The sequence below is a fragment of the Falco biarmicus genome, chromosome 12 (genome assembly GCF_023638135.1).
Source record: "Falco biarmicus isolate bFalBia1 chromosome 12, bFalBia1.pri, whole genome shotgun sequence".
Lineage (NCBI taxonomy): Eukaryota > Metazoa > Chordata > Aves > Falconiformes > Falconidae > Falco > Falco biarmicus.
The window spans coordinates 31813316-31839864 of record NC_079299.1 but is presented as its reverse complement, the minus strand read 5'-3'; the positions used below and the strand labels follow the sequence as shown (position 1 = coordinate 31839864).

At 43.4% G+C, this 26549-nt stretch overlaps 2 protein-coding genes across 7 annotated transcripts in view; one reads left to right on the top strand and one right to left on the bottom strand.

The window, feature by feature from the left end:
* Positions 1–12738, top strand: part of EML6 (EMAP like 6) — a 118129-nt gene extending 105391 nt beyond the window's left edge. Inside the window, exons 31-42 of one of the 2 annotated variants that reach the window (XM_056356917.1) lie at positions 561–581; positions 948–1121; positions 1825–2033; positions 2988–3145; positions 3867–3981; positions 5226–5414; positions 6525–6697; positions 7288–7450; positions 8164–8267; positions 9395–9548; positions 9950–10050; positions 11617–12738. In XM_056356917.1, coding sequence (XP_056212892.1) covers positions 561–581; positions 948–1121; positions 1825–2033; positions 2988–3145; positions 3867–3981; positions 5226–5414; positions 6525–6697; positions 7288–7450; positions 8164–8267; positions 9395–9548; positions 9950–10050; positions 11617–11641 — 1586 coding nt within the window. In that variant the 3' untranslated portion in view covers positions 11642–12738. The remainder of the gene's footprint in view (positions 1–560; positions 582–947; positions 1122–1824; positions 2034–2987; positions 3146–3866; positions 3982–5225; positions 5415–6524; positions 6698–7287; positions 7451–8163; positions 8268–9394; positions 9549–9949; positions 10051–11616) is intronic. The other variant, XM_056356918.1, reaches the window with a different exon arrangement.
* Positions 12739–13890: 1152 nt separating this feature from the next.
* The window catches only part of RTN4 (reticulon 4), a 47990-nt gene continuing 35331 nt past the window's right edge, over positions 13891–26549 (bottom strand). For all 5 annotated transcript variants that reach the window (XM_056356911.1, XM_056356912.1, XM_056356913.1 and 2 more), the window contains 5 exons: positions 23955–24093; positions 18029–18098; positions 17304–17350; positions 16016–16074; positions 13891–15631 (listed from right to left, as the gene is read on the bottom strand). In XM_056356911.1, coding sequence (XP_056212886.1) covers positions 15589–15631; positions 16016–16074; positions 17304–17350; positions 18029–18098; positions 23955–24093 — 358 coding nt within the window. In that variant the 3' untranslated portion in view covers positions 13891–15588. The remainder of the gene's footprint in view (positions 15632–16015; positions 16075–17303; positions 17351–18028; positions 18099–23954; positions 24094–26549) is intronic.

Genomic DNA, 26549 nt, shown 5'->3' with positions numbered 1-26549 from the left:
ATTCACATCAGTCTGGAAGGAGTCCATGACTTAACAAGAGGCAGAAAAGTGGTAGTAGATGAACGCCTGGACGGGGCGCTGTCATTTCAATCTGAACGTTGAGTAAACACAAAGATCTGGACGTGTTGTCAGAGCTCCAGTTCCAAATACTGATTTCTATGACACGGAGAAGGTGCCTGTTCAAGGCCCTTTTCCCAGTCTGCCAGTAAGTGCCCATGAAATCAGTTTTTCTGCTTTTGGTTGCTCTTCTGTAGAACTACAGATTGATTTATTAATTTTTAAAAACTGCATGTCTTCAGCATTTCTTTTAAATAGCATTTTAAAAACTCAAAGTACTAAATATTGTTGCAAGATTTGTGTATAAAAACCAATATACCCAAAAAAGTTCAACAATATTCCTGCTTATTTGTTTTGTTGATTTAATCCATATCCATTTTCAGATTTTTAATTTTTTTTTCCTTCTGGTGCCGATGCTGGCACTTCAGCATTAGAAACATGACTTATTTCACCTATTGTTTTCCCTTGGTGCTTCCTCATTTGCCATTGCTCTCACAATGCAGGTGATATGACAGAATTTCCAGGTAAGGCTGATTTGTTTGTGAATTTTAGTCAGCAGAGTTATGTAAAAGTTTCATGTTACCTCGTATCTGTGAATCGCGGATACAAGTGAAACATCTACAGACGATTTCTTTTGCATGAGGCTCTTCACGAATGTTATGCTGTTCTTTTAGAATCTGTCTTACTTCATGAAATACAATGATTTCCCCTGTGTTTTGCAAGCATTTATGATTTTTTTGTTTTATTTTTTGAGTACTGTTAAAAGAAAACAAAGCCCCGCAACTTGTAAGTGTTTGTTTAGGTTAAATGTTCTTGAAAAATGCCCATTTTGCATTGAGACTTTCCAGATCCTGAATTAATTCTTTTCCAATACATCTTTTTGCACGTAGGTACAACTCCCACAATTCATATATGGGATGCTATGAGTAAGCAAACGATTTCAATGCTACGTTGCTTCCATACCAAAGGGGTCAACTATGTTAACTTCAGCGCAACTGGCAAACTTCTGGTTTCAGTGGGAGTTGATCCAGAACACACTATCACAGTGTGGCGGTGGCAAGAAGGTAAGACTGGAAAAATCATGTTCCTTCAGCCTAACGGAACTGGGTACAATTGCTTGCTTTCCCTTTCAAGTCTTTGAAATAGATTTGTGTTCTTAGTCTGAGTATCATGGCTCCCTAAGTCAAAGTCAGTTAAAGGAGATAGCAAAGTACTAGAAAAACATCAATAAGAAAATAAGTTTATTGTAAGTAGAAGTAAGTTAAGAATGTTGTTTAATATAAAATTCCATCAAATTGAGGAAAGTATTTTGGTTTTCTTCCTAAAATACTCAAACTTGAAATTCTGCACTGTAGCTAGGCCTTTAGGAGGTCATTTCCAGAAAATAATTATCATCTTTTGAAACGGTGGGGAGGAGGGGTGGCTCAGCTCATTAGATGTGTCCTTGTGCATTTCACCCGATGGCAACTCACAATTTCTCTGTTGCTACTTCACTGACCAAGGAGATGGGTCATGCTGTGAAGACGTAAATTTGCATTTCCTAAAGCTGTCAGATGCAGTGGAATACACAGGGCCCTTGCAGGTTGCATGAATTAAGATGTTTGATACGCTAAATAGTGTTGGGATTTGCAAAAAATGATGTTAGCTTTCAGCATCTGGGGCACAGTTCTCTAATCCAATACCGGGTGAATTTCTTTTATAAAATCGTGTCAGAGCTTAATTTTGCAGGTAAATTTAACTGGTTTTATCCTTTCCTAATCAAAACAGGGGCTAAAGTTGCTAGCAGAGGAGGACACCTGGAGAGGATATTCGTTGTAGAGTTCCGCCCAGATTCAGACACACAGTTTGTATCTGTTGGTGTAAAACACATGAAGTTCTGGACGTTAGCTGGCAGTGCTTTGCTTTATAAGAAAGGAGTCATTGGTTCCATGGAAGATGCCAAAATGCAAACCATGCTTTCTGTTGCCTTCGGAGCAGTGAGTTCAAATTACTTGCTACAGAATTTTATGATATATTTTTATTAAAACTGCAAGTGTAAATTTTCTTTGTTAAAATCCAGTGCAGCGTGGACCCTGCAAGACCCTGGAGCTCTTGCTTAGCAGTTAAACTTTTAATGTAAAACCTGTCCACCTTTAGATCCTTATGTAAGTTTTCCAAGCCGGGTTGAGTTTCTCTGGTCATGAACGTATTTTTTTTTTAATGTCTGTGCATACCTACAGCATCAGCTGCCATGGCTTTTACTTTTTTACTTTGCTAGTTCTAGTTAAGTTAGAAAAATGCCATAGTTATTTTGTGTGTAGGCTCTGCAACCTTTTTTCCTGCTAACAGTACTTGGTATGACACATGCTAGTGATCCAGCTAACGGTGACAGCATAGAACACTCTCCAGTATGATCATTAAGGAAACATAGCACCATGCTTTAGTCTGCACAGTTAAGGAAGTTAATACGTGACAATAGTGCAGAAGCAATGTTACCATGATACCAAGGTCTGAAGTAATTTCTGCTTCATTCACAAACCCTACAGAAATTACCTTTGCAAAGGTTAATCACACATTATACAAATCACCAATTCAAAGAAACGCCTTGCTCCTCATTATCCACCCTGAACAACGGTACCAATGTGTGAAATGCGAGCGTATAAAATCAGGCTCCCAGACCTTCATCCTTGTGCCCAAACAAGTGACTTTGTTGTCAGGAATTGCTTAGTGCTAAACATTTCTTTCTATTCTGATGGCATTAGAAAGAGCATTAGGGTGCAGTTATTAAACTCATTGAACTCATTCCCTTGATGCAGATGGGTTTAATTCCTACCTTCATTGCATAGTTGACTTTTCTCGGGAAATTCAGTAGCTAAAAGCATTTTCATTCAAGCTGAATGAAAAAGCTAAGGTATATGTATTACATCAGAGATTGTTGCTGTTCTTTGCAGAATAACCTTACATTTACTGGTGCCATAAATGGAGATGTCTACGTCTGGAAGGATCATTTTCTGATTAGACTTGTGGCAAAAGCTCACACAGGGCCAGTGTTCACAATGTACACGACTCTTCGAGATGGACTCATTGTCACAGGAGGGAAGGAGAGACCGTAAGACATAGAATCTTCCTAAAGCGCACACCTCTTGTCTCTTGCACATTAGGGTGGTTCCCCCCGCCCCCCCCCCAGTTTATCTAATACTCTAGACATACACAATACTTCCACAATACTTCCCAGGGACAGATGGTATCTGTACTGTAGCTGTTTCAATCTAAATTTTACTTAACATGCCCAGGTGTCTTAGTAAGTAAAGGACTAATAAGTAGTGCACTCGAGGGTCACAGTAACGTACGTTACACACAAAGGCCGTACTGAGCTGCAGATTAGCCATCAACAGGAACCCCTGTGTAAGCTTCTTGTTGCCTGGGCTCCCGCCAGCTTGGCATAGGTGGGTTTTTCTTAATTTTTTTAATTCTGTCAAGCTACAGACAACCTCTCCCAGGGGGGACTCTGTGATGAGCAAGTTCTTTGAGTTCCTAGAATTAACGTATGTGCCAAGCTTATCTTGGTGGCAGAGATTTGAGATTAAGTGGAAGAGAACAATTTGGGTTTTGGAAATGAGGCACAACGCTGTTTAAAACATGAAGAATGATTTAAATGTTATTATCTGATTTCTGTTGCACAGTAGTGACGCGTCTCCATATACAATAGCAAGTGATTCGATGTATGTTTTATTATTTAATTAGAAAAATACCGATGGGGTTTACATATGGGATTTGTTGTAGCCTATGCAGGAGGAGACATCTGGGTAACACAACACGCTTCTTTGCAGCACTAAAGAAGGGGGAGCTGTAAAGCTATGGGATCAAGAGATGAAACGGTGCCGCGCATTTCAGCTCGAGACAGGCCAGCTCATCGAGTGCGTGCGCTCCGTCTGCAGGGGGAAAGTAAGTGAGCTGCCGCGGCAGATGTTACGCTTTGGCACGCATTGCTCTGTATTGGTGGAGGCTGGGTGGGAAATACCGGGGAGAAAAGTTACGTGAAGTTATGGAAGGAGGCTTTGCCTGCCCACCTAGTGACATTTCCTTACTTGTCTTCCTGAGCTCAGCCATGGGCTTTAATCTGCGTTCCTCATGCTCAGTGCCTGCCGTTCTCTGCAGTCAGCAGGGAGAGGGGAGGACCTTTAAGGCCTCTAAGGACAGTGCTAAGTGTCGGAACGTGTTTCACCAGGGCAGGCCCTTGTCTCCTGCCTTTCTTTTCAAGAAACAAAAGGAACTTGGGTACCTACTCTACAAGGCTTGCTGCTTCTCGTGAAATGTAGGCACAGCTCGAGGTGCTTCGGTGAGGCGGAATGGACCCTAGGTCGTTTTTTGTTGTGGGTTTTTTTTTAAGTCACAAATAAAACAAGTTGCCACTGAGAATTAGTGATGGACTTTAAGTTTTGGTAAAGCGGAAGACTAGAAATAACTGAGTAATTTGACATGCTAAAGTCACTCTTGCACGTGTTTCAGTAGTGCTTGCAAGCGTTGTGAAAGGAGCATGCGATGGTGCGGGAGTGTTTCTTCATGTGATAGGTATCTGTCCAACCCAACACTTCACAAAATGGTCTCTCTCTACCTTCATATATCAAGTCTCAGGAATTTGACATGCTCTTTGATGACACCGCCACTGAGGAATGTTGGTTTATATTTCAAATCAAAGAGCAGTGAACCAGTCCCAAACTGTACCTATCTGTGCTTTTTCCAAGTATTTGGCAAGAGAGCTCTTGTGGTTTGGTCAGTGACAGTGCGGCTAGGGTAGATACAAGGTGTTCTTAAACAGCCTAACTGAGCCTAAATCCCTGTTTTGATCTTTTATTATTGCCCAAATATATTTCATTACCTCAGAGGTATGAGAATCGTGCTCTGCCAACTTGTATGTAAACATTTTGATCTGAATTAAAATCCTTAATGGCAAGACAGAAGCCCACCACAGTCCCTCAACAGTAACACCAGACGATGATATCAGATCGCGAGATGTGCAAGTGCCAGTGATTTACTCTCCTGTTTTTAAGATGCTGCGTGAACAGGCAGTATAAATCAAGATGAGTTATCACAGATATTTCTGCAACACATCAGTATTTTACTGCTGTTGATCCTGTCTGTTACACTGACAAACTTTCTCTCATTCTTTTTTTTTGGGCTACAAATAGGGGAAAATTTTAGTGGGAACAAAAGATGGAGAAATCCTTGAAGTAGGAGAAAAAAATGCTGCTTCAAACTTGTTGATTGACTGTCACATGGAAGGGGAAATCTGGGGCTTAGCAACTCACCCCTCAAAAGACATATTTATCTCGGCAAGTAATGATGGGACAGCAAGAATCTGGGACCTGTCTGACAAAGTGAGTGCACTAAATCTAAAAGTGTATGATTAAAAATGATCATTTTATACAACCATGCATTTTCCCCACTAAATGACGTGCCAGCTACGTACACCCCTTTGTGCAGCCACGTAAAGCAAGCAGGGGTTTTCTGCTGTTTTGGTACGGTTCTTTTTCTTCCTGCTATGTGGCTGTGTGAAAAGGTGAGTCCTTGGTGGGGTAGCTGCTCTTTCCAGAGGCAAGCAATTTGCAAAGAAATGCAGTTATTTAAAAGCATTCATGCTGATGGGATGCCTTTTCTTGCGTATCACTTATTTTGATCTAAAAGTACAGGCTGGCATGGATTAAGAAGCATTTTAATTCCATGCTGTCGGACTGGGTGGCACAGACTGTCCTGTCACCGACTAACAGGCGGACCCTGACAATGAGCCCGCCGGAGGGCAAGCGTGGCCCCCTCCTCTGCAGAGCCTGCCTTTAGGACCAATCAAGTTGCATGTGTGTGGTTCAGGATTTTTTTTTTTTCCAACTCAAATTGTATATCAACCACCATTTTAAAAAGTAACAAATCAATAAAATGTTTTTTAAAAATAACAGAAAGGTCTCTGCTTATGCTAACCTACGTAAACCTTTTCAAAAGGTAGTTACCTGAGCTAACAGGAATGGATAAGTATGAATATATTATAAATATCATCAGATAAGTAAACATGCAGGTTTGTTCTAGTATGTTTTAACATCGCAAATCAAATGGAAAAAAACCCCTACCCTGAGCAGCAGGTGTAGACGCTATCGAAATCACCTTTCCAACAAAATGGGAAATGGATTTTTCAGCCTTTTCTGCTAAACAGTATTCTTCCTGCTGTAAAACTTGAAGTCACCCTGCAACAAGATAGATGCAAACATGAAACTCCCATCTGAATTACAGTATTTTGAAGTCTGTTTTGTGACATATGCCTAGTGGGATGTGATTTTTTTTTTTTTTTTTTAATGTGAAATTTCAGATTTATATTTAGAGGAAACTTTAGACAATTTGTTTTTAAGAACTCACTTTTATACTTTGTGTTTGGAAGCTTTCCATTTGCTTGGTAGCGTTCTCCAGGAGGAGGTGTGAGCCATTTGCTTTTATTAATGCAGAAACTGCTGAACAAAGTGAACCTAGGTCACCCAGCAAGATGTGCCACGTACAGTCCCGATGGTGAAATGGTTGCCATTGGCATGAAGAATGGAGAATTCGTTATTTTGCTCGTGAACAGCCTTAAGGTTTGGGGCAAAAAGCGAGACAGGAAGTCTGCAATTCAGGATATCAGGTGAGATTTCAGTTCAGGTTCCCTAAACATGCAGCCCTTACGCAAGAATAAGTCCATCAGGTTTCAAGTTGATTTTCAGATTTTCCTGTAACTCTGCATTTGTTGAAACCTGCATGAAATCATGAAATGCAGTTACTGGCTGACTGGTGGCTTTACGTACACCTAAAGTTATGTATCTTATATGCCACACACCTTTGGTTTTCCTGTGATTAATTCCATTATATCCACTTGACTATAGCCGGTAATTTGCACGCTGTGGGGCCGTGATTATGGGAATTAATCTTACAGTTTATTTTAAAATTGCAATACCTGTTGCTTCCTCACAGAGTATTGGTGTTACTCTGCACATTGTGCTGTGCGCGTTATGCAAGCGCGATATTAACATCAGTTAACGACATACAACGTCCTCAACCCTCCTCATCTCTTAAGCATCGCGGTCTGGTTTGGATTCAATCTAGCTGCTGCCAGGAAGGTGGTTCTTGTTTTCCAGTGAAAGAAATTTGTTCTCTTGTGTTAACCTGAGAAGCAAAAGAAAACCTGGCTTGCACAGAACAGTAAATTATATCCCCGTTCTGTGTTTTGTTGTCTAGGATCAGCCCAGATAACAAGTTTTTGGCAGTGGGCTCACAAGAACATACTGTAGATTTTTATGATCTCACTCAAGGTACAACCCTAAACCGAATCGGCTACTGCAAAGACATCGCGAGTTTTGTCATACAGATGGATTTTTCTGCAGACAGCAGGTACATTCAGGTATGTCTCGGGCAGACCCCTGTTTGTGTTGGTTGTGACTTCCCTGTTAGCAGATGTAACAACAGGATGGAGGTAAGAACGGGTGAGGGAGGCTTTCCAAAGTTGTTCTGAACCTCAGGTGCCCTAAATCTTCTGAGGTAGGCCAGCCAGCCCTGGTTGCCTTCAGGATGTTCACAGAGCTGTTTGCTTTCTAAATGCTCGGGTCTTCCCCCTGGGTTCTGCATCGCTGACTGTGGCAACATAGCTCAGTTCCCTGCAAGGTTCGAGCGTGCTAAAGGCAAAGTATTCTCTCGTTTCAAGGGAATGGGTACAACACCGAGAAGGAAATTGTGGATCGTAACAATGTAGAACCGCTTCTCCTCCTTCCCCTGCCGAGGATGGGATGCGTATGATAGCTGAACTAATGTGTGCGGTTTCCTTCTGAAAATTTTCTGATTTAGTAGAATTGGGTTGAGATAAACCACAGAGTATATTAACTAAAAGGAAATCTATCAGCTATGCAATATGCATTGGAACACATCATTCGGTTATTGTCCTGTAACATTGTTATTACTTCATATTGTACATAATTGATTATGATAGCTAATTAGGGAAAAAAGAGAAAATTTATCCTAGATGTTTATTTCCTGATAAAATCTGTAGAGACTATTACTGCTGGAAATTTTATAAATATTTATGGCGAGGTTACTAGCTTTTTCCTTTCCGGCTTTCAGGTATCAACGGGTGCCTATAAGCGTCAAGTTCACGAGGTACCACTAGGAAAGCAAATAACAGATCCTGTGTTAATAGAGAAGATCACATGGGCCACGTGGACAAGGTAAAAACCTAAACCCAGCGTTCTGCCTGATCGGGGACGGGTGTGATACAGAACCAAGATCAGATTGTGTAAATGAAATGCTGGGGTTTGGCAGACCTGGCAGAACTCTCCCTTTCCACAAAGCTCCATCAAACACCTTTTTTTATACACATTTGTAGCTGGTTGGTGTCTGGTGATGCCGAGGGCTGTCACATTTGTGTGTGTGTATCTCTCTCCCCACAGCTGTTTGTTGCCTTTGGTCCCAGGCTTCGCCCCAGCGAGGGGCAAGGCCCCTCACACCGCTCTGTGCTTCAGGCTTTGCTTTTATTGGCAGGCTGGTGTAGGTGCTGCCTTATCCCTCATCAGCAAACACAAGCAGCATAGGAGGCACGGAAACGTGAGCTGACTGTGTTAAGGAAGGAGTTGTGGGTATCATTAAAATATATTTACTGGCCAGGATTTATATAGGACCCTTCCAACACGCTTACGAAACACTGTGGAAAGTGGAACAGGCCCAAAGCAATCTGACAGTAACCGGTGGGCGGTAACGCCGGCGGGCTTTGCAAGGCGAGTGGGAATCCTCCTACGCTAACTGCTCTGCTATCAAGCAAGCATAAAAATCTGCCCCAAATTACTCTTTCCTAAGGACTCTTGACAGATTGTGGGAGTGGGGCAGGCGCACCCGACAGGTAAGATGCAGGTAAAGAGGAATGATTATAAAGGAACTTAAACTAAGGAAGAACAGCCATTTTAAGAAATACCCTACGTCCAAACAAGCACCCCCTCATTCAAGAACTCCTGGCCCTGAGAAGAGAACATCGCTGTCAAAAATCACCGTGGGAGGGCACGTACTTGTCCACAAGGAGGGGAGGGCAGCAGAGCTGCACAGGCCGCTTGTGTAAAACGGTGCGAGTGGTTTTGCAGGAAGTAAACCTTAGGATCTCAGCTGGAGATGATTTGGGAGCCACACGACAAAGGGGTATTCATGTGGTCTTCCCCAGTGATGAGATCGCGCTCAGTGCAATGATTTAGAGGGAAAAAGACTTTGATCTCAAAGGCAGCAACATTTTTTTTTACTGGGCTGTGTTTATTACTGAGCAGCAGCAAGTAAGTCTTACACTCTTTTTTTTAACTTGGTTTTGGAACAGCATTCTTGGAGACGAAGTCATTGGAATTTGGCCGCGAAATGCAGATAAAGCAGATGTCAATTGTGCATGTGTGACCCACGCTGGCCTAAACATAGTCACAGGAGATGACTTTGGTCTGGTGAAACTGTTTGATTTCCCATGCACAGAAAAATTTGTAAGTGGCTATTTTATTTTAATCTAAACAGCTTCCTTCTCCCCATGTTCAGACTCCTTAGCACAGGATTTCAAGATGTCCAAACCACACGGTCCCACGGCTCATCTCCAGGCAGCTCCCGGCCAGCGCCGGCCTGGGAGTGCAGGAGCACAGCTGTCCCCAGGTCAGCTCGCAGGTGACAGGGTAGCTGCCGCCCAGGAAGGCCGGTGCCGAGCTGGGATTGCCGAGCTGGGATTGCCGAGCTGGGATTGCCGAGCTGGGATTGCTGAGCTGGGATTGCTGCGGGCTCCCGGCACCAGCACTGCCCCGGGGGGATTTCGTCTGTACTCGGAGGCAACTTTGTAACTCCGCAAGGCAGTGCTACCCTACCAATTCCTGAACTTCTGCTCTTTGCCCAACAGGCCAAACACAAGCGGTATTTTGGGCACTCCGCGCATGTCACCAACATACGCTTTTCTCATGATGACAAGTACGTTGTAAGTACAGGAGGAGATGACTGCAGGTAACTGCTTATTTATTTTTAAAATAATCAAAAACCGGGGCTGTACTTTTCTATGCCAAACCCAGAGCCATGCACTGAACACCTTTCTCGCCCACTTCACATTCACTGAAGCCTGCTGATGTGTGACGGTTTCAGCTTGTTTTTCTGACTGGAATGGCTGTATTTTATGGTCACTTACACCCAATTTGCTCCTGCCACCTTGGCGCCATTCACAAGGTCATCTCTACTGGGTACGGTACCTTGCATTTGGGTCTCTGTGTTTACCAGGCACCTGGGGGAGGGCAGAGGAGGCAGGCCCTCAGTCCTGGCTGCTGGCGCAGGAGCCCCTTGGTGTGGCTGAAGAACAGTTAGGTGAGACAAAGACAGCTGGTGGAGCGTCAGTCACATAAAAATAACTGAATAGCTCCTGCCCAGCAAAGGGTAGACCAGGAATTGCAGCTGAACAGAAGGGCAGATAGATTTAGAAAGACATTTCAAATAACAGGAGGCTTGTCCAAAGGTGCCTTAAGTTTGTGTTGGGGTGTTTTGGGGTGGGTTTTTTTCCTTCCTTAAGTGGGGGGGGGGGGGGGAAAGGGCAGTACTGTCAAGCAAAACAGAGAGCAGGAAGGTGAGGAATTACAACAGCAAAACGTCACACTAGAAAAACTGAAAAGCAACAAGGTAGGAAATGAAAAGGCACAAATTCTCACAGGAGCAAGTATCAGGAAGCTGCATTCAAGAACCAAGTATTTATAACTGCTTACTTGGCAGGAAAAATAAAAGCCAGAGACTGCAGGACCAAGTCATTTTTGCCAGTGAACGAGACTGTGCACCTTTCCCAGAAGCAGCCTCCCTCCATACTGATGTGTGTTCCCTGACAGGAGGCTCCCCTCAGGGAGCTGCAGCGCCTGCAGCAGATACTGCCCTTCCCTTGGGTTTGTTCAGACCATGCAGTCGATCTAACTCTTGCTGCGCGAGATGAGCTGTTCTTCAGATTTCGTATTCACAGTCTTTTGCGCAAGCCTGCTGGTAATGCAGCACCCCACACCCCGAAATAGATGTTATCATTTTCCACTTTGGGAGAAAAAGAAAGGAGGGGGGTGGGGGGTGGGGACACCAACAAACCCTTGCAAAAGTGGCTGCGCAGTGGGAGAGCAGGGAGCTCTGTCGGATCAAAAAGCGGCTGCACAGGAACAAAGGCTGCATTTACCTCAACTCCCACCCTGCAGGCTGCAACTTACATGAACGCAGAAAAGCTTATCAGCTGCCTTAATTTAGACAATGTAGTTCTGGTGAGGATCTGATGCAAAGCGTAACGATACAGAGTAAAATAACCATTTCCAAGCTGCAGGCCTTCACCAAAGCCTGCACGCGCACTAGGTACAATGCTTTAACTCTCGCCTGAGCCAAGTGCACTCGAGGAACTCCAGGGCTTCACGTTGCTTTACCTGGCATCCTGCTGGTAAATCTACATTTATGACCATGTATGTATGTATGTATGTAATGCAACCCCTCTCTCGGTATGGCATGCTGGAGGTTGTCGCCAAGTTACTCAGAAAAGTAAGTATGTCCTCAATTTCCTTGTAGTGTATTTGTATGGCGATGCCTTTGAAAGGAGACTCTTCTGCCGCTGTTACTGCCACCACCAAGGGACTGCTCTGGACTGGACAGCCATGAATGCCTCTACCCCTCCGGCTGCTGTCATTTCCATATGATGCTGCATGGATTACACATTTTCAGATTACTCGTACAAATTTACTGAATGTGAATGTGATCTTGCATTTGAAAGACCAATATCCTTGAGAAGGAAGCTGAAGTTTGAAAGGGCGTCCTTCTGTAACCTGGGTAGGCCGACGTGATGAACAGTTCACTCACGAAGCTGCTTTTGCCTAATACTGTGTTATTCAATCCATGTCTGAAAAGGGAGCACGCTGAGAAAAGGCTGGGCCCTTCACAATTTGCATAATTTCAAAATTTATGGCTTGAACATTTGTTCAAGGAAGTTGGTGTCTTTTAACCACACCTGCTTCTTAAAAACTCAAATTTGGTGCAGAGTAAAACTGCAAGCTTTCAATCAGCATGCTGGGGTTCACACTTCAGCTTTCAGTAATCGAAGGAGCAAAGTATCATTTTTTAAGTCCATTTTATTTTTAAATGTATGTATTTGGCAAAATTTTCTATCCATGAAGTGCCTTTGAATAATTTTCTAGTAGTACGGGCTACAGTCTTACCTCCCACCAATTGCTTTCAACATACGGTGCTAGAACTTTCACAGGGAGGAGGGCTAACCATTAACACCTTTTCCAGCTGTGTACTTACATTATCCCTGCTTTCTGCTTTGGTTTTTAATAAATACCTTCACGTGTGAATTCCAAAACGTTTCCAGCAGCACGAAGCTACGCGCTCTTATAAGGACAAATTCCTCTCGGCATTACACCTCTTGATAGGCTGTTCACAATTGGTTTGCGATGGTAGTAGCTCGACTGCAGCCAGAATTTGAAGCTTAACTCAAACGGTGAGTAGAGGGGAGAAAGAGTACGGTGAGACTTGGTTAAAGAAATTTTAACACAAATATTGAGGAAATTGTTCCCCAAGAGTTCCAGCACAATCCCCGTCTATGGGAAAATGTGCTTTATAGGTAACTATTTCTACAGGCAGTGGCCACGTAGTGTATTTGTATTTTAGAAGCGGTTTGAAAGCCTCCAGGAATCATCAAGAAGCCCCTCCAGAATGGGAAGTGAAGATGCCCAAAGGAACACCTGGTACCTCCCTAGCGGGGACTGCGTGTACCCTCCAGCAGGCAGCTAGTCCCATCCTGCTCAGAAGCAGAACATAACTCCCTCCTGACAGCAGAACCTTTACCTGTCCTCGAGAAAAGCATGATCTTTGCTAAATTTTGGCTCCTCTCCCCCATCACTGCTTCTCGTGCAGCCCCCTCGTCTGGGACCGGGCTGTGGGCAGCAGGCAGCTGAGGTGAGAGTTGCCTCCCTGTGGAAGTGGAAACTACGAGCTGATGTTCACAAAAGACCAGTAAAGCCTTTCGACATTTGTTAAAGAACATTTTGTCAAAAGCAAAAACTACAGGGACAGTGGAACTGGAGACAGCAAAAGTAAGTTCCACTTTTTCCAATTAAACTGTTTAGGGAAAGGAACAGAAAATGCAGGCAATGTCAGAAGAAAAGATTGTAGCGATTTCTGATACTTTGAAATTACCTTTCTATTTAAAAGACTGTTAACCGAGAAAAATAAAGGCCAAAAGAAAACATTTAGACTTACGTTTAGTCTTTGAAAAGGAATGTTAAATAGTGCTTTAGTCCCAGTTCAGGAAAAATACTATTTTGAACTGTGGAAACTTGGAAACTTCCTGCCAATCCACTCCTGGCGCCCACTGCATAAAAAGGTAGCTGCTGGCTGCAAGTAGTAACCAGTTACATGTACATTCAACACACAAAAGTGCTTCAGCAACCTCAAAGAATCACCTTTTTTTAAAATTGTATTTATTAATGCCTTATATTACTATACAGAAGATCAGTTTGTCAGATACACAATAAGAGTCCCTATGCAGTCTTTTTTTTTTAAAAAAAGAAACCTTCTTGATCATATAATGTATCATGTTAGGTGGTGATGTCAGTGAGCACCTTCTTTGCCTATGTTGTAATAACGTTTGCCTTCCTTTCGCACTGATTGTATCCCAAATAAAACCAGTTGTGTGGCAGAACGCATTGATCAATGGTGATGTGAAAAAATATCTTAAAGCAATAGTGTCTTGTCAGGAAAACACTTAAAATTTGTATGTTTATATGGTTTGGGTGTAAGTATAAAATGTTCGGAAGTAATGATGTATCATACTGTAAACTAAAATATTAGTGCATGAATTTATTTTTCAATGATCAAGATGCCATTCATTCAAAATCTGTGTCTCAAGGAAATATGGATACAAGTTTTCAATGTCCAGGTCTCAAACCAGATTCAGCAAGTTGATCTGAAAAGATTATTGGACTTGCTTCACCATTTCCTTCAAACTAGAATATGACATCATACATTACTGTCTCAAAAATAAAAGAAACCAAGGATCTTCACTTTGTTTAGCAGAATCTAAAATTTAGTCTTTCACCATTTTCTATCACCGACTACTCACAACACTTAAGTGGCGTCTGACACTCCGTGTCACTGAGCTGTCGGCACAGCTGGCAGCGGTAACAACGGGGGCCTTGAGCATTCAGCACAGTGGCCTCCTCGCCGCCGGCGGGAATCTGCGCTACATGAACCACACGCCGAACTGAGCATCACCGGCCGACACGGCTCCCTGGGACATCAGCTCTGCAATGGAACTGAACAAACTGCTTCACACTGCACATATGAAAAGAAAAGGGATCCTGGGAAATCCACCTACTCACATTGCTATACGTCTGACAAACTAGTACTTCCACCACCATGTACAATGGCTATTTAATCACTATGAAGTTAAACAAAATAAACACAAATATATTAAACTTGCCTCAAGAAAGCAAAATACCAATATCATTTTATGTCTATAAGCTTTATTGATACTTGGGGTTTTGGTTGGTGGGTTTGTTTTTGTTTTTTTTTTTGCTTTTTTGTTGTTTTTTTTCTTTACATTTCACAATGCATTCCACAGACTTAGTTCAATACAGCTTAAACTGCAAGTGTATAAATTTTCACTTATCATTTCTTGCATAACAAGGCTTTAAGTTTCCAAACAACAGTTGCAGCATTAGATAATCGGTCCACAGATTATCAGAGTTTGAGAGACTGTAGATTTGCTCAAAATCAACTACTGTACGTTTGTGCAACAAAGTGTATGCTGTAATTATCTTTTAATGTATGTGGAGGTTCCTTTGTTCATGTCTCTTTTGTTGTTTTAAACAGATGCTAGTGTTTACAGACAACGTTTTAGTTTTTCAAGCTTGTGTGCTATGGAGCTAGTCCAGAAATCAGTCAATTCTCTGAAGTACGAAGCACTGTGGAGCAGCTGAAAGATCTAAGCTTTGTGAAACACATATATATATATATATATTGGCAATTGATAAAACAATAAAATCACAATACAGCTATACTCATACCAAAAAGGCAAGATTTTTCAAAACTTGCTAAAATGGTATATTCTTCTAAAACATCTCATTTTAGAAAATCTGCATCAATCTACACAGACCATACACAGTGCACAAACTGGGAAGTGTTACCCTCCGCTCCACCTGCACTACCTCTTCTGGAACGCAGCAGGGACTACCTCTGATGAAGCAAAATGTACAGCTTTCTCAAATCTTTTGTATTAGCCAGTGCTGCACACAGGATAAAGAAAGATGATTAGTTTTAGATCCATACATAGCAGCTTACAATACTTAAGATGATGAAACACATGGCAGTCAAAACAGTTATTTTTCCTTAAACACTGCGTTGCTAAAAAATAAAGATCTGTGAAATTGCACTGCAATGTCAAGGGGTTTGCTATTCCCTGACCCTCCCCATGTAAATCCAAATGAGTATTTTTTCCCCCTTAAAAGATGAACTTCCTATTGATAAGTTGCTTCAGGCTCTTTACTCGGTTTTGCGCTTCAACCCAGGGATCTTTGCTTGGATCCTGCAAGAGGAACAGGAGAGGAAAAAGAACAGCGTTTGAGTAACAAACGAATAACAAGTAGGTGTCAACACAGTCTTAAAAACAGCAGCACATAAAGATCACAATCACGGTGACCAAAACTGGTAAATTCTCCTTCATTTAGCCCTCGGGTGCAGCTGCTGAGGGTCTCATGAGCGGTTTCAAATACACAGAATTCTATCAGAAATAATACAGGATTAACAGCCTCAGCAAGAAAGGAGCTGATTTCGGAACCATTCCAAAATCAAACAAAGGATGTTCTCCTCCCAGGACTAGCGCACGTGATGCATTTGTTACACACAGCAGTACCAGACATACCAAGAACTGTAAACGTTATAAAGTGAAATAACAAAAAAACCAACTCACTTAGCCATCACGTCTTTGACATTCTTGTTCACGAGCCCCAAATAATGGTCAATTTGGGCCTGGAATGGAAGATGAGAGGTGTCAGAGCCAGCTCGGGAGCAGGCACCGCGGTGTGCCTCACACAGAAGACCGCTGGCGGATGGAAGGGCTCAACCGCGCTCATTTCCAAGTCTGATGCCAGAGCTCCCGCGGCTTCAGGCTCAGCACACCCTACCTAGCGTCTGCCTCCAGGCGTGCACACAAAGGCAGGGAACAGCAGGCAAATACCCAAACAGATTCACCCCGGCTTCTGCACGTTCCACCGAACAGGTCACCAGCGTTTCCCTTGCCTCTTCTCGAGGGCGCGCAACCTGGGCCCTCGGTGAGGGGCAGACGGGCAGCGCGGAGAAGAAAGCTGCTTAGATGGGCCAGGCCTCCTAAACAGCTTATGCCTGCCGAGAGCAGCCTTCAGCTTGTCAAGAGGATTGAGGAGACCAAGCTAAGCCACACAAATTGTCCGTCATCTTTCCTTGGGGCTACAGGATTTCCTTTCACTGCAGCGTACTTTGTCCTTTCCTGGGAGCTCGGAGAGGAGCCCAGGAGACTCCGCCATCTGCTCTGGCCCCTTCTGCCTCCCTTCCCAAGTCCCAGGCTGGCCTCCATGAGCAGCGTTGTTTTTGAAAGAGGAGAAGGAACGGCTAAGCCAGAGCTGGCCTCCCCCCTCCTGTGCTATGACCTGCTGAAGACAGTCCCTGCTCAAGCTCAGCTAGAATTTAATCATAAGCATTTTATTTTGGCTCCTTCTTACCTCTTACTTTTACATTAGTCTCTCCACTGGAGAGGCACCGGACTGTGCCAGGCATCTCCCACCTCCTCTTTTTGCCAGGGCTACAAACTCCACAGGGCTTCAGGACACGAATCCTGAAGATCAGCTCCAAAGAGGTTTCTTCAGAAATTGTTTTAAAAGTACTTACATCAGGACTGACTGTGCGGGCTGCTCTTTTAGCCCTGACCCAATCTGGATCAGGAGAGGAGGCCTCCAGGTTAATGGGGCTTTTTTTCTAACTGTTTGCTGGGGAAGCCTTCTTACACTTCCACCAAAAAGGAGGAGGGGAAAGCACACGCAATCTGGACTTCAAAGTGAACTTGATTTTCTTGGCCCCAGCACTGACTCCTGGTTAAAGGCCTATCTTTTAAAGGCTTTAAAGATTTTCGAAGATTGAAACAAATTTTGGTTTTACTTGCTTGTAGCTTTGCTTCAACGGAGCCAATTTTATGAAACATTTCACAAATCACATTAAACGCTCACCTGATGTCTCTCATAAATAACAGGAACACTGAAGAGTGAAATCAAAGCTGGAAAAGAGCACATCAAAGGTATGAACAGACGGAAGGGATGGTGTTCAGGTAAAACAAAGACTAGTTTCTACACCTTGACATTTATTTCAAAAGGTTGCAAGAAAAAGATATAATTAAGCCATGTACAAAAACTGTTGGCTGGTAATTTAAATAATCCCTCTTAAGGAGAAGCTGGGCTGTTCTCCAGGTCTCATTAACAGTACAGTAAGTCTAGTCACAGGTCACTTTTCCACTGTGGGTTATGCAAATTCTTCTAAAAGGATGCTCAGGCCTCTGCCAGCATCAGTCGGTTTCTGCCACCTGAGGCCAGCCTGCTCTGGGGTGCAAGAAATAAAAGTGTCTGCGCCAGGACACGGCCAGGGGCAATTTTGTACCTCCTCCAAAGCTCAATGCAGCGACGGTATTCAAGTCAGGCTGACCCTGATAGGGACAAGCACAACCACAACTGCTTTCAAATGATACAAGGTCTGGAAAACTGACAATCTCAAGGAATTCAGCAATCCAAAATGGCCTGTTCTGCAGTGTTATCAAGGTCCTGGAAACAGGACACAGAACTGTAACATCTCGCTACGCTCCAGAACACAGGAATAGTTTAGCCTCACAGTACTGAGCAGCTTCAGTGCTTTTCCAGAGTTATTTTGTATGCCAGTATTTAACGCAACTCAAAACACTTACCCAGAATCAGTAATGTCAGACCATTAAACAAGGCACCGACATAGGTGAATACCCACATCAACACTGCGAACTAAAAAGGAAAAAAACAGCATGTCAGCCCGGCGTCTGTGTCACCAGAACATACCAGTCACAACAGTGAGGGGCCTTCTCAAAACACATACGAAACTAAAATGCCCCAAACGCCACTTCCCCCTTGCACATCTCATGTAATTATAGATGAGTGACACGATGGCTGAAGGGCTCAGTAATAGGATAGTCTAGGTCATCGGGCTGAATTCAGCCCGAGTCAGCAGTGACCACTGTTAGTACTCAGTGGCCGCTCAATGCCCTCTGCATTCATACAGCACTTCCAATTCCGCGTTTATTAACGATGGGCAAACGCCATTCCTACCTCCCACCCTTTGAAAAGACGGAACTAGGCAGGCAAGTGAGAGGTTAAAGAGCTGGCATGTGACACAGCACTGGGTGACAGAGCCAGAAAGAAGCAGGTCGTTTGTTTGCGTGGCAGCGCAGCAGCCAGCACACCAGCGCATCCCGCTCTGGGCTGTGGCGCAACCAGCAGCGCCAAGCTATCACAATCGCACTTGGCTCAGCAAAGGTCTCGGTGAAGCGCTGACTAGGCAAGGCAGAGGTTTCTGTCACACCAGGGGAAAAACCTGTGTGGAAGGTGAAGTAGCAAGGTTGGCTTGATTGGCTTTTTTCCCTTAAAAGAAAACATAGGAGAGCTTTGAATATCAAAAAATTCAGGAGACAGAGGAATGAACAGTGCCGTAAAATGGAAGCTGGCTCTGAGTCCTAGAGTAACTCAGAAGGAAAGCCATCCCTTTGCTTCACTGCTCACACTGCCACAATTTCTGGCTCCATGTCCCAGCCCCTAACTCATACCCAGCGGGGGTTCCTCCCCCACCACCATGCTGCTGCCTGCACTTGCAGAGCTCCCTGTGCGCTTCACCAGCTTTACACAAAGGTCTGCAGAAGCTCAAGCCCCTCAGCCTTCCGCCAGGTGGAGAGTGTCCCAAGCACACCTCTGACCTATAGCGGGGTGGGCGGGGGCTGAAGGCTGCCAGCTCTATTTCTGTGTAGGATTCCTCCCTGAGGAAAATCAGCCAGTTTCTTCTAGTGTTGCACAGCTTGTAAGGAGCTGAACAGAAGCCAGGATCTGGATGTCAGAAACACTGGGCTTACCAGTGCTTAGTCCTGGCTAAGCACTGAATTACACTCTGTATTGTGCGGAGCACACAGATGAGACCCCTAGCTCCTTAATCAACTACGCACATCTGGTTATTTTCTGTGCAAAACACTGCAAATTAGCCAACAGCTGGACAGACATGGTGGGAGGCTGCTGCTGGCATCAGAGAGAGAAAGCCTGGGCACAATTAACCACCGGAGGTGAAGCACTTTGGTAAGCTGGAGGAACATGCAAGGAAAAAATGGATACAAAGCACTGGAAAGAAAAAAACCGCATGTCAAAGGACTGCGGGTGTAGGCAGGGCTCTAGCCTGCAGCCAAGTTATGTACCCCGACACCCATCTTTAGCTTATCATAAGATGCAATAAGAGACCAATCCATCGTAAGAGACCAAACCAAATCAACAGCCAACAACAGGAAAGGGCATGACAATCACTATGAGTTTAATTGCATGAGCCCTGCACTGACATGAAGTTTACTTCAGGAGCTGCATTCAGAGCTGATCCCATTCAAAATGCAGGAGGATTAACTGCAAGTGATGCAGCTCTTTGTCAGCTCTTCCCAGATGCAGTGCAAGCAGCACTAGGGGCACAAAGTTAACCCTCAGGCAAGGCTGCGATGTTACCATCAACTGCATTCCGGCTGAAGGATTTTGGCAGGTTTATCAAGAAAAATAAAGCAGATTTCTCTAAACTCCCTCATGATTCATTCAAACCTTGGCCCAGTTCTGCTCCCCACAATGCCAGGGTGAGAGCTGGCTGCCAGCCCCTCTGCACAAGGCACTTTAATGGAGCAAGCATTTTCCCTTCAGAGCAAGCCGGTGCACGCAGCACGTCCCCCTCCCCAGCCACGGGAGGGAAGTCAGCAACCTCTACTACAGCAAAAAGCCCCCAAGTTTGTGACCATTCAGAACAATTCCCTTGCAGGCTGCGCGGTCCATATAAACTAAGTATGTCGACTTCAAGCGCACACAGCAAAGCATCGTGACAGCTATCCAGGATCTCCCTGCACAAACACAGCTACCGAAGCTAAGCACCGCCCCAGTCTGGTGACAGTTCAGTAATATTGCGGGAGGTTATCACCAAGGCAGAAAATGTGAGTTTATGTAAGCAGAGCGGTAACAGATACGAACCAGTCCCAAAGTCCAACAATTAACAGAACTATCCAATCCTATTTAGTGAGCACTGAATTTACGGCCTGAGAAAGATCAAAATCCAGGCGTTAACATTTGACTGACACAGGCTCTGCTTCTCCAAAAGTCTCTCCAGAGCAGCATCAGGGTCTAACGACGAACTGTGGTACACGCACAGCTTCTAATCCACTTCACTTATTCACACGAGGCGGGAGAGGGAACCACGGAGCCCAGCGAGGCCACCCCCCTCTCTACCGCATCCATGAGGGACAGCTACTTTGAAGGCTGGGGCTACCAAAGTAAATGAAGTTCAGCAAAAACCTCAGACCCCCCAGCTCCCACAACTCCCATCTCTCTTCACACCCTTCTGACAGGTAAAACAGCACTCCTGGGACTGACTGGAGCTGATCTCAATCCCACACTGGCGTACTGGTCTCTTTTTTTCCCCCCTTAGAAATGAGACAAACTCAGAGAACCTTGCAAATGCAAAAAGGCTTACCCCTGAAACACACGTCTGAACACTTTAAGCTCTAAGATGGAAAAAAAAGCAGAAGGCATCCCAGGATTGACCTACAAAGATAATATTGCTCTTCCCACACACTTGGGACACAAGGAAAGCACAGGGCCCAAGCTCAGCCTGAATGTTACGATACAGGAAACCAGTAAAAACCCCTTGGTTCATTCCATTGGGTACACAGTTTTTGCCTACCTCATTCCAATGATTACTGACTCCCCAGTACCCAAAGCATGCTGCAATGTAATGGCAAATCCAAAGATGTGCATGTGTCAGTTTCATTACTCTAAACCAGTTCAAATATGGCAAAGAGCTCTGTTTCTCAAAACATCAGTTAAGCAATGAAAATTGAAAGCAATTGTGCCCCACTGTCGGAATGGCTACCACCGCGCAGCTGGGGAAGCAGCACTAGACTGCTATCCATCACGATAAAGTGCAGGTTTCTCCCGGGGCTCTGGCAAGGGCTGCTCTGGAATTGCTCCTCAAGAACTGTGAGGAACTTCTGCTGCTGCATAAATATTTAGAGTTCATTTTAAGACTTCCATGACTGAAGCATTGTTTAATAAAAAAAGAAAAAATCTTAACAAGACATTTTACAGCCAGAACTATTACACACAATAAACTGACCTGCAGACATTTTCTAAATTAAAGCTCTGTAACTTTTAATTATACATAAACATGCTGTTTCCTACAGTGAAGATGTTTAAACTACACAAGCCAAGGTATTTTTAAACCAGGGCCATTACATTACGTAAGACCCCAGCATCTTAATGTTCTCCTCAGGCTCAGGCACAAACCCTTCAAAATCAGCCGCTTGTGCTTGTGAACTGTCCTGGCATTCCCTGGTTTCATGTAAGGGTTGCTCTCTACTATGATAAATTAAGACTAAATAACCTACATAAAACATTTTATATGTCAAAAGAAGAGAGGGGAAATTAATTAGTTCAGCTGAATAAACATGTCTTTCCTATATACCATAGTATTTGGAAAGTGATTAGTGCCTTAAAGACATTCTGACTGGAATTAATTCTAACATAATTCCTCTGAAAGGCCTCATTTTTAAAACAGTGTTAACTGGAACAGCAGTTGGCTGTTCGCTGCTTCCTTTACTGTAAGGGATTGTGATCTCTAAACAAATGGTGTGGAAATGCTTATAACTCAGATGAAGGAACATATCACAAAGGGCTTAATTATTAAAGAAATACAAGTGACCTTGTGAGTGCAAGTTTTTCTGTGATGCTTGTTGTTTAATCAGATCCAAACATGACTTAAGGAAAATAACTTCTCTTTGAACACTGAAACTCAATGCCCTTAAACACAATAAACAAAGAATATGTTCCCTTCCTCCCTTGCACATCCAGTTTAAGTTATCAAAATGCAATTCTAGCCATGTAACAGCAATTCTTTTGGTCAAGGCTGTGGCCTTGAGATGCTGCAGAGATGAATCCTAAGTACTCAGTCACTCAAGTGTGAAGGCGAGACACAGCTTCTCACAGACCAGACTGGTGGGCAGTGGGCGAGAGGATTTAGCCATCAAAATGCAATCCCTGTGTGGAAACACTGGCAAGGCACAGCCAGTAATGGCCTTATTTAAGCCATTTTACCATAAAACGACTGCAGCAATATCAATCACATCCAGAAAAATGACCAGAAAGTAAGAATGCACAGCCACCTCCCTAAAAAAAAAAAAAAAAATTTACAGCCAACCCTTTAGGATCAGGAAGATTATTACAGTAAACCTTGGGGTTAATATCCCATTCTCCTCTTTCCCTTCTGAGAAAATTTATCTTTATCATGAACAGCAGACCCCAGGAAACAACCCAACAGCCTTATAATCTTTCCTATCTCCAGAGGGAAAGGACTCCCACTACAGGAGACCAGCACAGCATCAGGTACAACTTTCCTGGCACAAACTCTATGATCAAGTTGCAGCATAACAAGAAACTGGGTCTAGAAACTCTGCGTAAGATCCCGAGATCTGCCTCCAATTTCTATTCCACACATATAACAAAGACTTCTAGAGCCTTCCTATTTTTCTCCAACTGTCACTCGAAAGCCCTTCCCCCAACCCCACAACTCAAAGGACTTTATAAAGCAGTACGTAAGGGATTTACTGGAAGATAAATGCAACTATTTCAAGAAGATTAAGCAAACTGAAAAAGAAATGGACAACACATTGGTACTCAGTAAAGGAAACAATTGTTTGAAAAATGAAGAAAGACGATTAGCTTAAAAGGAGAGAATATAATTCTCACAGAACAAAGCTGAAGGGGTTTCAGCCAATATTTTTATTTTTTTTCCCCCCAGATTTTTTCTTAATAACTATTCTTCACTGTCAGTTTTGCTCTGCCACCTTCAATAAATTCCATTAAATATTACTTGGACATATTCAAGATACCTGTTAAGCAGTATTGCACACTTTAGGTAAGGTAACCTGCAAAACCCATTGCAGTGATTTGCATCACTAGAAGCAGCAGCTAGTCACACCCAAACCCAGGGACTGAAACAAGTGTCCACCTCCCTGGTAAAAGAAGGGCATTGCTCAGCCCCCGACTCTCCCAGCAAAAGAGGCTGACACAGGAACTCCTCCTGTTTAAGGCAAGGATCGGTACACTAACCACACGCTGGTCTCTGGACAGAAACAAACACAAAACCCAAACCAAACCAGACCTGTGGCAGTCTAGCCCAAAACTCAGGTCTTCAAGAAGGACAAATATATATTAGTGACACATTCTGAATGCCTGTATTAAGAGCACTAGCGAGGAGGTTTAACAGCTGAACTGCATGCAGCCAGAAACTATTTCAGTTTTCCATCTGTTTTTATTATACTGTCAAAATAAAGTGCAGAAAGTCACCCACTACTACTGCACACAGAACTTTATACTCAGCTCCGTGGCTAACAGAAGGCTATACTTCTTGAAAAACAAAAAGGCTTATTACTTCCAAAAAGCAAACTAACACTCATTCTTTACTTATACAGAGCCAAAGATGCTATTGTTCATTCATGTTTACAAGGACTACTGGGCTTTGCTAACCTAGGTCAGCAAGGAATTTACACAAGGCTGCTGTATCTACAGCTGAAGCAAACTTACCTTCAGAGAATCAACTAAGTCATCGACTAGGAAGAGACGTCTCAGCTCTTTGACTGTGCCATTAACGTGACCAAGCACAACGTTACTGTATTTCTGAATAAGCTCTTCAGACACAGCTACATCAGACTCCAAGTAGGCCCTGCAAGAAAGAAGGGCTTATGAGACTTTACTGTAAAGACTGTTGTCAAAGCGTATCAAATATATAGATGTTATATATGCAATATCAACATACCTTCTTTTTATGTTATAAAAACAGAAACCTTCCCTCATCAGGAATGCCAAAAGGGTAGAACAGAACTAACCTAAGTTACTCTTAGAAAGTAAAAGCCAACCTCAAAAAAACCCCAACCCTACAACCTCTTAGAAGAAAAGAAAAAATGTTTCTTTCTTACTCCTATGTTGTGCTAGTGCGTTTATTAAGTCACACACAGTCTTACCTGGCCTACACACAAAAGGCGCACTGGCTGACACACAGGTGTGACCAGACCAGGCTCGCGAGCAGCCAGCAGCCAGCACCACTGGCCATACGCTGCCTGGTCTATGAAGGCTCTTCCTACTCCTCAGCATATGCTGTAATCTAGAACACTTACAACAATGACAGACAGCCAGGCTGGGGGGCATTGTGTGTGTTATTCTCAGGTTTTGCTGTTGTATGAGGCAGCCTGATATTCTACCAGACTTGGTATTTCATTTTTCAAACTGAAAAAATCCTGCACAAGTAACATTCATTCATACCACTGGAAGGCCGTTCTGAAGTCACCATTATGCTGTAAGAAACACACTAAGGCACAGTAAAATGAGCAAGTCTTTCATCATTTGCTTAAAAAAATAGAAAAAAAAAATCCTTACAGTTAGTGACAGCAGTTCTTTTAATAGAAAGATATAAGCTCCTATCTGGCTAAGCGTTCTTTACGCTACAGCGTTACTCTTATCTGTATCTGCAGCGGCTATCGCAATTTAGTATCTTGAAATTGAAAATAATTTATCTAATTTGCATGTTGGAGAGGGATGGAGCAATGCAGCACATCTGTAACAGGGCGCTCATTTTACAGTTACTACAGTTGTTAAACTTTTACTTTCATTTCTGCTTTGGGGTGGTTTTGATTTTTATTTTTTTTTAAATAAAAAATGCACAGTGGAGGCTCCTATGTACATCATTGAAGGTGAAGCTAAAACATGGCTTTGTGGCAAGTCCGGCACAAATGAAAATACTTTAAATGGTAACTACAGAGGGCAGCCATTTCAAGGCTACATTCTGCCATCCACACTTGGCTTGAGTCTGCACACCCTTCTCAACTCATCAGCCAGACAGTCGGTACCTGAATCATACATGAAACTGATCTCATGGATGTGCTCTTCACTGCCCAACTAAATTCAACTAAAAATACCCTTCTTGTAGTTGAAGCTATACAGATAAAAAGTAAGCAACCACGTACGTTGGACTAAAACGCCTGGAAGCTTCTTATGAAAATCAGTATTTTTAGAAATAAACTGCAGAAAGAGCTCAGGTAGGAAAAGTTCTGCCTGTTCTTGCAAAGAAAGAACTTGACTGGTAAACTGGAAATGCTGTTTGGATACTGACGAGCACTACTGGGTAGAAGCTCCAACAGGATTTTTGCTGGGAATTACTCACCCTAATGATGGTGAATGACAAGAGCCATACAGGGCCCTGATGGTTAAAAAACCCCACCAAAACAAACCCAGAAACCTGAGTTTACAAGAAGATACGTATTTCACACTGCTATACTGAATATGGTTGCCAATTGTTCAGATGTGTTTTTTTTACATTAGATCTAAGCTTGAAAGCCAATACTCCCTCTTTTCCCAGTTTTTCTCACAGCTGTTCTAGGCACAGACTGGCTTTCTCTGGGTACATGGTCCACTACACATAGTCAGGGAGGAATGGAGGTAAACCCAAGAAAACATTTTGCCCGCTTTACTGAAGATGAGAGGAAAACAATGAGAATAATTAGAAACACCACAAAATTAGTAAAAGAGCTGTAAATAGGAAGGCATGCGGGAGTTTCTGAAAGGGGCAAGGGAAGCTGAGATTGAACTGCTTCACTGGTCAGTTAGAGGAGAGAAGCCAGTCTGAGCAGTGTGAAACAGGGCTGGCATGGGAAGAGGAAACATGCACATAGTAATAACACATTAATCAGTTTTTACTTCTCTTAAGATGCAGCTCCGCAATAGTGGGCACCACCATACTCGCCGCAGGAGAGGATGGATGCCATGGATACCGTGTTCCCACACCGCAGGAAGTGCACACAAGACATGCCCCAAGGACTTGGCTCACTCATCACAAACTGCTCAGAGGTCCTCTCTGAGGGCCTGAACCAATCCTATGATTCAACTCCTCAAGCCTTAGAGTTCAGAGTCCAATTTTCTGGATTTCTGATCTGAGCAGGCTGCAATGAACATTCTGCTGATGACAAGGCACCCTTGCATGTGGAGAACACAGCTATTGCTGCTTCATAGTAAAACATCTCATTTTAAGAGTATTCTTAAAAAACAAGTTCCAAAAAGATAAAGATATTCCCTGTGACATTTATGCTGATTTTTGCTACATATATTGCATTGGAAGTGCTACATCTG